At 37.7% G+C, this 15,646-nt stretch overlaps 1 protein-coding gene across 6 annotated transcripts in view; it reads right to left on the reverse strand.

Moving 5' to 3' along the window:
- LOC126377823 (plasma membrane calcium-transporting ATPase 3) overlaps positions 1–15,646 on the reverse strand; it is a 226,659-nt gene that overhangs the window by 8,707 nt on the left and 202,306 nt on the right. For 5 of the 6 annotated variants that reach the window (XM_050025741.1, XM_050025743.1, XM_050025742.1 and 2 more), the window contains 6 exons: positions 14,656–14,850; positions 14,312–14,518; positions 13,703–13,901; positions 12,998–13,209; positions 12,219–12,370; positions 11,612–11,738 (listed from right to left, as the gene is read on the reverse strand). In XM_050025741.1, coding sequence (XP_049881698.1) covers positions 11,612–11,738; positions 12,219–12,370; positions 12,998–13,209; positions 13,703–13,901; positions 14,312–14,518; positions 14,656–14,850 — 1,092 coding nt within the window. Of the gene's footprint in view, positions 1–2,597; positions 4,862–11,611; positions 11,739–12,218; positions 12,371–12,997; positions 13,210–13,702; positions 13,902–14,311; positions 14,519–14,655; positions 14,851–15,646 lie in introns of those variants that run through there. The other variant, XM_050025745.1, reaches the window with a different exon arrangement.

Here is a 15,646-nt window from a genome sequence, read left to right on the forward strand (position 1 = left end):
TTTTTGAAAAAGTTAATATTTTTTATTTTTAGTAAAGTACATCTAAACTTTTGGTGTACACCAAGACACGAATTAAATTATACTTTTTAGTAAGTAATAATAGTTTATGTATATTAGGTTCTATCTTAACATTCATGTAGCAGGCAATGATTGAGTTCTACACGATGTGCATAAGAGGAAAGTTTAGTTCAGTACATATTTTATTTAATATATTTAAATATAAACGCTATACACTAACATATAAACAAATTTAAGATCACTATACCACAAATATGTTTGATAGATAGTTAAATTTGCTTGACGTCCTATTATATATAGTTTGAAGAGGAAACTGAAAATTGAAAAGAAGAAGGTATAAAATGTAAGAAAAATTTGGAAGACCAGAGAAGTGGATAGATGTGTATGTGTGTGTGTGAGTGTGTGTGAAGAATGTGAGACAATAGCTTATCATAGTGGTAGGGAAGTTGCCTCCAGCAGGGAAACAAGGCCTCCCCAATCACTGTGATACTTAAAAACAGAATAGAAGTAGGTATAAGTTTAAATCCTAGTTGGTGTCCCTTCAGTTTGTAATTTCCATGCATCCGTTGTAACATATGAACCGTCAGACCTCACGATAGCATTCAATGGCTTAGCTGCACTATAATTTCTAAAATTATATAAGTACAAAATTTAAACAAAATGTCAAAATTGTAAATTAAACAATGACAGATGGACTGCCGTGTAGTCGTGGTAGATAGACACATACAAGGTTCTGCACAATCTACGGGGTCACACAACAGGCTTCTAGAATCAAAAACATTCATATAAAAAAAACTAACATTTAGATAAAACATGGTCATCTTCAATAAACATCTAAGACGCATTCGTAAACAAAATAAAATAGCAAGCAAATTTAAATATCATCAAATTTCAAAACGTCCATAAAAGCACTTGAGTAGCACAAATTGTGGATTTGTGTATTTTTTTATAATTTTTATATATTTTTTTGTTATATAAAAATGGCACATGATTTTCCTCAATATTATTAAAGTATTTATTTTATTTTAGTACAACACATAACATTAGTATAATTTATTACAAAAAAGATGAGTAACCATGAGATTATTTACAGCAAAAATCAACTTTGTAGAATATATATTTTGGTAAAAAAATAAATAAATCAGAAAACACGTTTGTATGCGGTATATAAAACATATTTTGTAAATCTAAATGCTCTAAATACTGGTGCACCATAGTTACATTAATCTAATCAATATATTTGCGAGTTCACTATTTTCCCTTACTCTAAAACTTTGGTAAACATTAAAATCAATTCTTAAACTACCTACTGCATTTACATTTTAGAGAAACTTTAAAAAAACTTGTTCTTTTACTTGAAAAGTTTAGCAAAAATCCACGGCTAGCATCATTACACGATTATCATTTCATTATAATATTTTAGAAACTTTATATAATATTGTTTTAATGGCAGTAGTTTTTATTCGTTAATCATAATCATATATTTGTGTGCCTGCGACAATTATCACCAATATATATCGAATATCACTACCGTGTCGTTATTTAATTTGATCTTATTATCGAAAAGTTTTATTTAAATTTTAGTCGCGATTATGTTTTTTTTTTTAACTCTTTTATTTGCAGTGAATAGTCCGAGTTTTGTTTTTAGTCGTGTTTTTGTTTTTTATATTTTTTTATTTTTTATTGGGGCATTAGTCATCGCTCTGATGCGAGACGGGACTGAGCGCAGGAATGGAGCTGCCGCCGGATTGCACGCTGATCCTCCGGTGTTCGGCCAAATAATTATTGACAAATATCCTGCGGCCCGCCAAAATGTCCGCCTTTTGCTGGAAAACAACGGACGCGTCAGTCGGACTATCGGACCTTGACCCAGCGGCGACCGAGAACCGCACCTAAGTACTGGAGATAGCACTCGTTTTCAAGCTGTCTCTTTTAACAAAACAGCTAAGGTTTCTAAATTCAAATTACTAGATTGAGTTAGTCACGGTTTTTAGTTGAGATTAGTCATAATATAGTTTTTAGCCGGATTTCACTGAATATATACATATATTCATTAGGATAGTAAATGTGACAAAAACAAGCAAGGATGCAAGTGTATTTTGAGCGCTTTCTCAAGTAGTTACGTGTTTTAGTTCTGGACAAACTCGCATTAGTCGGACCGAAGTCCTAACCGACTAAAACGCGACTAATCGTGGCCAAACCGGAAATCAAAAGTGGGATAGGGGGTTGGTGTTCCAAAACCAAATGGTTAACAAAACATAATATTCAATAGGCACTTGAGTTTTGGATTTAGAACACCACTACAAGAAAGTGAAGGAGTGTTACTAGTAGAAAATGTTAAAGATATTTTCGAAAGCTTGTTAGTGCCTAACTTCTAGGATTAGGGGGCATTCACACTAGCTGGATCGGGGCAATCGAGGGCATCCAATAGCAAGTACTAGTTATATAAAAATAAAATAAAAATAGGATAAAAATACCGTGTCGGAAGCTAATACTACTGCGATCCGGTATGTGAGCTACCCGCGGCTTGCTTACTCCGTGAGTGCGACGATTCAGGATCCAAATGAAATTACCGTCAATTCAAATAAATACTTTTTATTAAAATGAGTTTTAATATTAAACTGGTCGTTTATAATGCCGGTTAAGTATGTATGTTTAACAATAAACGTTATGGTAATCGTTACAACTCAAAAATAAATTAAAAGTTTACGAAACCAACTTAAAATAAGTACATACACAACCGAGTTAATGCTAACAAAAAAATAATAAAATAAGTGAAAAAAGCCGTTTTTAATATTTTAAAAATGATTATTACTACTTTTCCTTAGTTTTCTAGTTTTGGTGTAATAGTGGAGTTTATATATTTATATAATTTTTTTATATATTTTTTGAATTCCTGCTTATAATCTACTACATTAGAAGTTTGGCGAGTTGTGATAAAATATTGTATACACATTGTTAATCTTCAAAATTCGATTATAGAACCCTTTCTATGTTATGACAATATAGGATTAGTTTGCATTGGGATATATTATCAGTAACTCTGTACTAAACATCTATTATAAAATAAAAAGAAAAAAAAAAATACAAATTGTGCATACTCACAGACACCTGTTTACATGCATACACTGTAAAATAAGCATGATCACACTTTTAAATGCGAAGCAAAAACAAATTACAAAATAAGAAACAACATTTGTACCAAAAAAATATACATTTCTCTCTACTTAGTACTTACAATCTAAACGTTGGGGCCGCCATTTTGTTACGCGGCGTTCCACAAAATGGCCGCCTCGCGGTGTTCTCACCTCGTGGGGTGGTCGTGAAATCTACTGTTGACTTATAGAACCGTTCATTTACCCAATTAAGCGACTTGTTACAATATTATTCTTGAAAAGTTTGTTATACAATAAAAATGGAACGTGTTCGATAAGCCAGAGTGTGTAATACCGACGGCGGAGGGCAGCCAACGTGCAGTACACGTAACCCATGCTCTAACCATAATGTATACTCTGTGTACCTACTATTAGTATTGGTGTATACAGGCCGATGTCTCCTATATACTTACAAACACTCCCTATGCGAGTCAGACCTAAACTTACCGTCAACATCTGAAAAGAGCGATTTTGCTAAAACTGGGCGGCCCCCACCATAAAAATACGAGTGGCGAAAAAAAATGCTATGGAATTTGCTCGAAAATTTATTCAAATGTAAATAGTTTTCGTAACATTCGAAAAACCAAGTTTTTAGAGTTATACATTTTATGTTAGAGCTCTCCTAGTGTCTCATTCATACTAAACTTTAGGTCGCCGTGTACATTACAAGAGTAAATATCAAGATCTATATAGGAAGAATATTTGATTAGAATATATATTCGATTAAATCGCAGATCTGTGTCCCAGTTTGTAAAGTTAGAAACGGTAAAAGTGGTCCCAAAATTTACTATGAAACAAAACACATCACCGCCGCGTGTCGCGGCGCGTTATTCCATGTCGCACCGACGACATACACGAAGCTACTGACAGAGGATAACTTTCAAAAGTATCTCATTCATAAAATCTCAAAGTCTAAGGATTAAAAAGTTACAATTTTAAAAGGAGAAATTTTTCAATAAGTTTCGCTTTTATAATAGCTACACAAAATATCACTGCCTCCGATATACATAAAGACGTACAAGAATTTCTAACTTATGTACAAATACTTTCGTCTAAGCAGTGTTCTTTACCGACTGGCGAGTAGAGACGTATATAAATAACCTACGTATGAAAGGTCCCCAGACTACGATATGCGCAACCGGCTAGTAAAATATCAAACTCTATGGGAACGTTAACATGAAACTTCAACAGATACAATATGAATCGGAATACATCGCGCCGGGCGCGTAACAGGCACAATTCGGTATAGGAGCCTATCGGGTCGCTAACTTCTCTATTAGTTTATTGCTATCGACTACCTAGCTCTAAAGTTTCAACACTTAATAAAAATCCTTAGTACTAGATTAAGACTCGAAATCGTTAAAGCGTACCACTGCGGTACGGTCGCGACGCGCGTTAAGTACGTTCGTTCGGACGAGTTCGGGCGCGTCGCAAACAAACTGAACAAAAGAAACGGTAAGGTGCGTTTAGTGAGGGTGTGTGTGCGGGTGGCGGGCCCGTCGGGTGCGGCCGGCCTAGAATATGGTGGTCTCCGTGCGCGCCGCCGGCACGTCGTCCGCGTCTATGTAGGCGATGTCGGGCGCCCGCAGCCGCGAGCGCAGCCCCGAGCGCAGCCCCACCGCCGAGTGCGACGACAGCCGCTCCTCCAGGTCCTCGAGCGTGGACTTGAAGGCGCGCACCACGCGCAGCTGCAACAACACAAGCTGCAGGCCCGCGCCCCCCCGCCCCACCCCCGCCGCTACCGCTACACCGCACACGACCGCACTACCTCGCCACCGATATATTAAAAGAGTGTGGTGTGGATGTTCTCTGTTAAGTTGGACGATTTGGCTGTATTCAGAGTTACGCTACGCTACCTGTGGAGAGATCTACGTGTGTCTATCGAGTATCATGCACTATCGAGAGACCTGTGCGAGTGACTACCGACGTAGGACGACTGTGCTGCGGGGTGAGCCATGCTCGCAGCTAAACGGAAACATAATGGTCTAAAAAATGTGCTAGCGAGTTCTATGACGGGCCTCAAAGTAGGGTCCTCTATGACATCACAAAGCGGGACGATGGAAGTAGGGTCAATGGGTGTCGAACATCGAATGTCGGGGGCGAAGTCCGTGGAGACAGGTGCGACAGGGCGGACACGTGACTGGGGCTAGCCGGACCATAGTGGGGAGATGCATACAGACCAGAAAACAGAACTAGTTGGAATGCGAGTCGCTGACACTCCACATTTGGCCCAAATGTATTTCAACAACGTTTTAAGTTATTCTCTCTAAATACTGAAAATCATGACTTTAACAAATATTTTAAAAGGAACTCTGTATTTTTACATAGTAATCCTTCCCGAGTGCAAAACACACTTTTTTGATCAATTTATCATAATTGCTAAACACGACAACCCAAAAAAGCGAAAAGAAAAAGAAACTCGCAAATTAAAAAATAAATGTACGCGCTTAACCGGTTAAGGGGCATGTGAAAGCTGGAGTGTCGCGACCCTTGCTATCTACGCCGCTAGTCTCGTGCTGTACCGTGAGCGTCCGCTGCTCTGCGCGCGTCGCGACGCGCGTCGCCCGCCACTACACCTCCGTCTCCAACACCGGCCGCTGCCAACAACATCGCTCTACCGCGCCCGCGCCGACACAGCGCGGCTCCGCGGCCCATTCGACACCGTCCTACGTTAACGCCTAGCTTAGCACTCTGGCCAGATATAGGACACGCACGGGTTAATAACGGACTGAATCTTTCTAACATATAAACCATTTGGCCATGTTATGTATTGATAAAACTTGATAATAAAGACTGAATTTAGTTTATGACTTTGACTTTACTTTGGAAACCCCTTACAAGAAAATATAATCAAAATACGTGATAACTAATTAAAATCGTGACTGAACCGAGTTCCGTAATAAAACAAAAACGTAAGAGATTTAAAGTTTGCCTTCACACCATGGGAAGGATACGGTTGTTAAAGTGGAAACGGATAATCGATGCTCATATTTAGTTACAAAAACCATATATCCAGATTTTGTTTTACTTAATTATTTTTTGTTCATTTTTTACATGCATCGATTAGGATATTTAATGTTTTATGGTTTTTATTTCATATATAATTCGAGCTGCCCCGGTGAAGGATTAAAAAAAATCATATTAACGTTACTGCAATGGACGTTACTACAAACACTATTTAGAAATGAATATAATTAGGTTAGGATCCCAGTTTGTTGGTGTTATCAATATAAAAATTATAACATTTATTTATAAACCGAATTCAATATTCAGTTACGTTTTGTGTTATAAAATATATTTTTATAATTATAACACCTTTTTATATATTTAGTACACTTTTAGATTGTCAAAACATTTTTTATTTCTGTATTTTTTTAAGCTAGTATTTTTGTGCAGTTTTAATAATGACACCAAAATCCGGGTATTTAACAATCTGGATTTTAAAAAGTTAGGAATTCGGTATTTGGAATTTCGGAGTTCCGTGTCCCATATCTGTCCTAGCCACAAGCAGGCCAACACGGAAGAGACCCTTTGTTGTTTGTAAAAGAAAAACACAAAATCCATAAAACTCAACATAAAAATGTGTGTTGTGTCGTTAGATGAGTGTATGCGGGCCAGCGGCCAGTGTCGCGTGATACGAATATGACTCGGGAAGAGTGCTCAACTCAAAGTAAAACAAATGGAAAGAAAAATAAATGGAAATCAAACGATAATGGGAACGATCGAGGCCGCTACCCTGAAGACACGACTACGCTACTCCTAAACAACGCAGGGAGACCTAAGGAAGGGACCAGGGCACTACCGACCTCCAGATAACCTTATTTATTGCCACAGTATCATATGGCATTGACATTTTATACTTTATGTACATTTTATTTAATTTTTTGTATTTAGAACTCAAATTCCATATGCCTCTATGGTGGTGGCTCGCGTTTACCATAACTTGGAGTTACATGTGACATTCAACAGCTGTACTTAGATCTATTTCTACCATGCCATGTTATTCTGTTACACATCTAAGGAGCCAAGGACGACCAACGTATTAGTACTTTCTGATTCTAACAATTGTGTAAATATCATTTTATATAGTACATAGAATACGAAGAATAATAGGATATTTTTTGGAATGTTGTAAGTATCCAAAGATAAGATTCAAAAACTGAAAAATATTTTAAGTCATAGCAAACTTAAATTTAGTTTAGGAATGAAAAATCTCAAAATGAACCAAACAAAAAAATAATCAGTCTTATACGAAAAAAAAAAACACAAATTATAGTTTGATACTTGCACAATTGTCTTTTCGGGGAAAAAACAGTTAATAGGAAGCTGTACAATATCACATCTTGTTAATACTTTCGATAGTACGTAAATTCGTTATTTGTCTACTTGCTACTTACCGGTTGGTCGCATCTCCTAGAGTACCACTATATACATTACATAATATGGACACTACATCAAGCCTAACAAAAGGCAAATAAACACAGAGAGGCTTCCAACTGCAAGGCAAAGGCACAAACTACGGATGACCACAATCTAGGCCCAGTTTGACGCTTACCCACACAACCCACCTGGACACAACCCGACACAGTCTAAGGTCAACATTCACAAAACAAAAATAAAACAAAAACAAAACATAATATACACTGACAACAACACAACAGCAAAGGAAAATAGGTTCGATCGTTACACGGTCGTGTGTTAGTACGCGAGCGCTCGCCATGCACTCGCTAAGGTCTAAATACCATTTCTTTTTAGAAAAATCCACTCCACACTCAAATAAATCAACGTTCCTTAACAGCAGTAACTGAACATAAAACTATATTAAAAACAAAATTATAAAAAAGTGGGGAAAATATATTAAAGAAACGAACAAGTTACTGCTAATCTGTATATCGGTAACGCGTGTTAGTCGTTCGTGCGGCCTTGCCAGGATCGTGTGGCGCACCGGGTGTGGGTCAGTAGCGAGGACGGGGTGGCGTTTCACAAGCAAAAAAACACTATCTCCAAAAATAAAAATAAAAACAGACAAAAATAAAAACAAAAAAAAAATAGTAAAAAATAATCAAACAGTCAGTATGACTCAGAGTAAATAAAAGACAGATAGAAAGAGATAGTCATATTCATACCGCGATGTGGTTGATGTTTAGTGATCTTATATACTTTATATCTACGGGGAAGTCATAGTAACTGTTTGAGGGTACGAGGGATAAGTAACATGTCACAGCCTACATAAAAGAGCATGCCAATAGGGTTGTGGTGGGGTACAAGTTAACAGTTAACTCAATGAAGTATCAAAATAAACATAACTTTATATTTCCGAAAGCGTCAGACTGTATTTTGGTACTGCGGAGCATGCAGGCCTTCGCGATGTCCATTCTAGCTATGTCACACCGGGTTTCATGACAGGAATACAAAGATATATATAGGAAAAAATATCTCTGAAGTACGAAAATATATACGAAGAGAAAGTCAAGATTCAAAATAACCGTAAAGTCTAGAAGTAATATATCTAAAATACATAATTATATTGTCATGAAACCAGGGGAAGGTAAATTAATATAAGTATATTGTTTTTGGAAAATAAAACTAAGCTTTGTTCGGTTGCCAATTTCGATAGTCATTGGAATATATAATATATAAAATAATATATATGTGTAGAAATATTTGGGATCCCGACAAAATTAGTTACCGAACAAGGTGTTTAATCTACGTTAATCATGGGCCAAAAATAATATAGCATTTCTACTATTAGTACGTTGTAAAGTGTTTCTCTGTGTAGGTTAAAATAAAAAATGTCGAACGAGAACCGAAGTATAGGAGAATGAAATGAAAATACAAGAAAAACCAATATAAAAATAAACGAATAAACGGAAAATAAAATTATAAACTTGGAAAGTTTGAATTAATTTACGAAAAACTATTTGTGTCGGTTTTTCTTTTGATTTTTTTTAATAATTCGTAATGTTTCCGGCTTACTGTATTAAAGTGTGTATACAATGAAATAGCGTATCTTCTATTTTATCTATGGCGAAATATTCTATATGGATGCATAGTAAATTGAAAATGGTGGTATTATTCGGTTTGTATGCAAAAATAGTAAAAGTATATATAAATGGACAATATCGATAACTTAGCGTTAGGATGCCCAAAGTATCCGTAGTGTTGACCTGTTGATTTTGCTGTATATATTTATATATTATAGCTGTAAACTAAAAACTTATCCCTCTTCGTATAAATACACGAACATATAGATTTCTGCCACTCCTATCTATATATTATAGTAATATATATTTATACCATATATCACTTGTATATATATACCATAGTTGCATTTTGTTACTGTACTGACTTTTAAGTAGATTAATGTTATAATTCGTTCCTTAGACTGTAATCAATATCGAAACTCGGCAAGGGGGATTTATAAGATTCTAGATTTAATTATGATTGCAGTGAAATGTAATAAGAATGTTCGAAGATATTATTTTTCATATTGATTTTTATCCATAAAGTGGTTATTTTATTTTTATATTTATACACATAAAAATAGCAACAGACTACCAATTTCGGAACGGAATTTTCTCTCATCGTCAATACCAGTGCAGTAACAAACTGAACTCAAATCCCTTAATAGCAAGGTCTATCATAAAATGACATCTTGTATCTAAATATTCGTATAAATATCAGTCTTTAAATGAAATTCTTAGACGCCATTTAATGATGAAAAAGAAACGAATAGCCGACGGCCGTATGCAAAATAATCTTAAATATAAATAAAAAATATTTTTATTAATTTTAAGCTTTACTTTTTTTTTAAAGCAGAAGCAATTACTTTTTAAAACGTTTTTAAATTATCGTTTACATAAGGCCGTTTGCGTTTGTGAATAATAGTCATTATTTATTACTAGTTATGAAGTTTATGAGATCATTTATTTTTTTTAAATACTGCCTGCTTATTACAAGACTCTTATTCACAAAATATTCACATTAAAAATTCAAATCTGATATCCTTTCAACTAGAAAATGAGAGCCAAACTTTATCGCGGTAATTTTTTTATACTAAAATAAATTATCAGATTGGAGTTTTCATTATATTTGTATGTGTGTGTACCCAAATTCTTTAACCATCGACATAATTAGACATTATATCGTTTGGTTAAAGACAGAAATGCCTACACTCCCTAAACATATAATCCCTGGATAGTGTACCTAATATTCTTATCAAGTATAGAAATCAACATTTTTATGTCGAATTAAGTTTTCATCCCATACAAGTAACTATAACACTAAGCTGAGGTCCTTTAAATTATATATAAATAATTATAAATAGTTATTTATACCCGTAAAATAATTTCTAAGTAATTCAAAATGGCTCAAAATCTACTAAATGTAATGCATGAAACAAGTACTCCTACAATGCAATGACTTCAAATTGTGCGAATTTTTACGAACCATCGTATCTCAGACGGATATCAAAGTTTTAGCTTTAGACCAAGGTTTAGTATAAAATTCTTCGAATTTATTAACGTTTCCAGCTGTATTGCCATTTTATTATCATTTGATTTATCTGTAAATACGTAAATTGATGTAATTTGATCATTAGATATTTTCAAATGAAGAAGTTTAGCTGCTATCTGAATATTTTTACATAATTCAAATAAAACTCGCCTAAAACATACCCTTCCATTTTTAAATTATTGTAAAATAGAAAAAAAATGATTTTAATATTGGACCCCAACTGAGTGTTCCCTTTGAATACAGAAAAGACAATTTAAACCGTTACCCACACAAAAATACCCCCCTTCCCTAAACCCTACATTTAAAATACGAATGTCAAAGTTGGACCCAATTTATTTCCCCAAAAGACACAAAATTCTAGCAATGGATAAACTTTGGTATGACAAGTTTGTGGAAACTTTTCGGTATTACGTCTGAACAAAATTTTCGATATTCTTTAGGATTTTGGGAAAGACAAACAAGTTTTCTTTATTGACTTTTAACGTATTATATTGAATTTAACTCATCGATCTTCGAGTGAGAACTCTCAGCGCTCACATTTGTCCGGCTAATGAACGGGCATCCCAATATCTGATACGAAAACCTTTACATTTTACATCTACCCATGGTTTTTGCCAGAAAAACACGCCACAAGAGTTGAATTCTGACCAGGGAGTTAAAACGGCTTCATCGAAGCAAAACGCAATATTGCAATTTGACACATAAATCTAATGTCCACAAATGTCAATATTGCTTTTTAGACGAATCGGTCCAATGTCGCCTTTATAACCCCCCAAATTGAGATTTCATCCCAATTTTTGTGGAAACCCTGAAAATATCTAGGGTTAAGACCCTTTCACGGCAACCGAAAAGTTTCCAGCACTCGCCATACCAGTACCAGCAACCCCATTTCTCCCCACGAGAGTACTGTGGTGCGATCATACCTGTGTCTGCAGACGCGTGAGGCCTCTGATCCAGAGGATCTGTCCAGCTCGCGGCTTCTTGTCCAGATCCGTGTCGTAGTCGGAGGCGGGTTGGATCGTCTCCTGATCCGGCTGGCCTCGACCCCAGCTGCAATGGGTTTTGGGTTAGATAAAGCTAGGCTTGCTACAGCCCTAAGATGAATATGTTGGACTAGACAAGTTACAAGTCTCTTGTCCATATAGATAGTACATGTTGAAGACATTCGTGATACACCTGGGATGGTAATAAGCAGATGCTGACAAGACTAAATACTTTGAGCTAGTAGATATGTCAAACGTTGATTATCCTAGGATGAATAGTTCTAGGAGTTGCTGTCCAGCAAGGGAATTTCGCTCAAGTGGACTTTTGTCAGTTTTATCGGCATGCTAGGGAGCACGCTGAACGCATTATGTTCACTAACACATTTGGCGATACAGCTCGCCACCTGTCACGTTGGTCTAACGGAAAGCTTGGTCAGGCGTGGGTACTTAGTTCATCTTGTGCTGGATGTACCTCTGACTACCCCAATTGGGAAATAATTTGTGAGTTTGTGTTGTTGTATGGTTTAAAAATCAATGATTGACTTACGAGAGATTCTTAGGAATCTTGCGTGTGGGCACGGTGGTGACGAGTTGCCCCCAGACGAGGGTGCCAGCGCCGAAGAACAGGCACCACAGCCACTGGTCTATCGACAGCCCCGCCGTGCTGAACGCCATGCCGCCGAACTGGATGATTATCACCTGGAATGTGGCGGCCAAGGGGTTAGGGGGCGGTAGGTTCATTTATCTGCTCATAAACATCCCGACTCTTTGACTGCCGATCGACCAAGTTAAGCAGTGTTGAGAGCGATCAGTGACAAGATGGGTGACCAGTAGCTCGTTAGTGCTTCAGAGGGCACGTAAAATCGTCGATCTAATCTCTTATTTATTATTTTGTTTATGCAGTTCTTGTCTTGGGACTGTAACCTGGAACCTGACAGAGGGCAGCAGTAACTGTCAGTATTATTCAGAGGCGGAAGGTAGGAGTACTAGTACAGCTTTGAAATAGACTACTCTGGGCGCTATCCCACTCGCGTCAGACAGAGTATTGCAGGGCGGAAGGCAATAGGGAAACCACTTCCCTATTTTTCCCTAAAAAGTAGCATGGAGAATGCTACACCGAGAAGAGCGTGGCTCTTACATAAGTGATGATGAGTTCTTGTCAAATGTTGTCAAATGACTTCAAGCGGCTTGAAAAACTTTGGTTTAGTTACTACGCTAAATACCTCAATGTACGTACAACAACGTACTTCCTCTGGTTGATTGAAGGGAGGACTGTGCACAGAACCAAACTATTCCTTTTCTCAGCTGATCTATTAAAACCCATACCTGAGAAAGTGCAGTTCCGATCCATATAGAATAGAAAATAGGGTTGGTGAAGAGTCCTTCGAAGACGTTCCTCTGTCCGTGGATCTTGCGCGCGTTGATTTCGTTGAAGAGGGTCATCATGACAAACGTGTTGAAGATGATTGTGAAGTGCTGCGTGGGCTCCGTGCCGAGCGCCTGGCCGCGACCTGATGGGATGTTCAGGATTCTGTCGCCTGAAAACAAAGATTTAGATTGAATTCTCTTTCTGGGGTCTTTGGGGGTGGGGTTTGCCTTCTTCGTTTTTCTATAACACATCGCTCCAACAGATGTGTCTTGGTCGAAAATTGCAAAAGAAAGATCTTTTCACATTCAATTGGATTTATAAAATACGTCTGACGCCAAGATAATAGAAAAACGCTGTCGACTACTAGCTTCGTTTTTCCAGATTTTTAAGTCCTGATTCGCTAACTCCAAAGTATCACAATCCTACCTAAACCCTATGATTGTAGTTTGTTTTTCCTTAGATATGAAAAAATAGCAAACTCCTGCTTTGTAGGTTTTAGTGTCTAAAGGATGCTTCATGTCGTAGAAGAGGGCAAAAATCTCTTACATACTCACCTAAAAAAGGATTTCAGGATTTAAAATTCTGGATTCAGCGGTAAATATACACTTAGGGGCTATAGGTTGAGGGAAATAAGTTAAGAGGAGTTAAGTTTCATGACTCACCTACGAAGAGCAGCGAGAATATAATGAAGAGCTGGTAGATGGCCTGTCCGAGGATGTTCTTCATCATGGTGCGCGAGATGAGCGGCTTGGTGCGACCGTAAGGCTTGCGCTGCAGCAGGTCGGGTGTAGGCATCTCCGTGGCCAGGGCGAGTGACGCCAGCGTGTCCATTATCAAATTCACCCATAACATTTGTACTGCCTGGAAGGGAGGCACGGAAAGTTAGAATTTCGGTCGAAGTATCAATGTAAAGTTAGAACCATCACAAGATGAACTAAGCACCTACATCTCACCGAACTCTCTGTTAGATCAACGTGATAGGTGGTGAGCCATATCGCTGACTTGCGATAGATGTACATCTGATTACCCCCTTGGGATATAGTCGGGAGCTTATGTTATGTAAAGTGGACGGTTTTTATGCACATGTGCTGCCAGGTATCTCGCTGGCAAACATCACCTTCGAGGCCTAGTGTCTTCTACAATTTGTCCATCTGGACATTCGTCAACCAGGTGGTTCCTCATCATCCCCCAAATTTTCGTTACTCTCACTTACATCCTGTGTATTCTATTGGAATACTTCTAAAACAGAAAGTAGCGATGGAAAGACTCACCTTAAGAGGACTGTCCTGGATAGCGCAAGCTCCAATGAAAGCGACGATGACGGCGACCACGTTGACGGTCAGTTGGAACTGCAGGAACTTGGCAATGGAGTCGTACACGTTGCGACCCCACATAACGGCCTTCACGATCGACGAGAAGTTGTCGTCCGTCAGAATGATGTCCGACGCTTCCTTCGCCACATCCGTGCCGGCGATACCCTGTAAATGTCGTTAATTAATAAATACAACAGTTATTCATCACATTAATAGGCTACGCTTGCCCAAACCAAAGCGGAACGCGTTGCCGGCTGTTTACTGTTTTTACTGTATTGTATCGTGAAAAATAATGGACTCACCATAGCAAACCCGACATCAGCCTTCTTCAACGCGGGCCCGTCGTTGGTGCCGTCTCCGGTCACAGCGACCACCTCCCGAGTGTCGAAGGCCTTCGATTCGATCATGCCCTTCACTAGCGTGTACTTATCCGTGGGGGAAGACCGTGCTAGCACGCGGAGCTTAGGCCACACCTTGTCTAGAAGGTGTTGTTGTACCTGTAGGGGGAAATGAGGGTTTTTAGATACCATAATATAAGCAGGAGCGCATCCAGCTTTTATGTCGGGGTTCACCAGGTTGCAGACAACCTATCTCTGTAGAGAATTAGATAAAATCGTAGTGGCCACCCATGACGATGTTAATTAAAGACAGACTAACAGCAGCTACACTTTGTATTGAACTTACCAAACAACAATTGAAAAAAACAATTATTATAATTTGTGTTAAGTTCTAGTATTGCTTGTCCCCTGACTCGCATGCCAATTTACTTTCTAACTATCACATTAACTGGTACATTCATTGCCATTCATTTCGATTCATAGCTTCTCCTCTCATTCGCTTTTTCATTGTCCGTTAAAACGATTTTAAGTAAAGACAGGCACATCTCATCAGGAAACAGCAACTACACTTTGTATTGAATTTACTTTCTATCACATTGACATGCACATTCATTGACATTCATTCATAGTAATAACCGTAAAAAGATTTTAAGTAAAAACAGGCACAGCTCATCAGGAAACAGAAACTACACTTCGTATTGGAATCAAAAGATAATTGTAATGAACCGAATAGTTATCATACCAACAGGCAATCTATATTTTATGCGTATACATAGTGTAATAAATCTCCTCTTCACTTTATTGATGTGTATAATGCCACCACAATCACACTAGATAGCACGTGTTCACAATGCTTACCGCCTCAGTCTAGTGTGACCGCCCTATTCGGTTGCTCACACTAGACTGACCCCAGCCAGACTGTCCCTTCCACTCAAAATGCACTCGGCAATGTTGC

Source organism: Pectinophora gossypiella, chromosome 24, assembly GCF_024362695.1.
Source record: "Pectinophora gossypiella chromosome 24, ilPecGoss1.1, whole genome shotgun sequence".
Classification (NCBI taxonomy): Eukaryota; Metazoa; Arthropoda; class Insecta; order Lepidoptera; family Gelechiidae; genus Pectinophora; species Pectinophora gossypiella.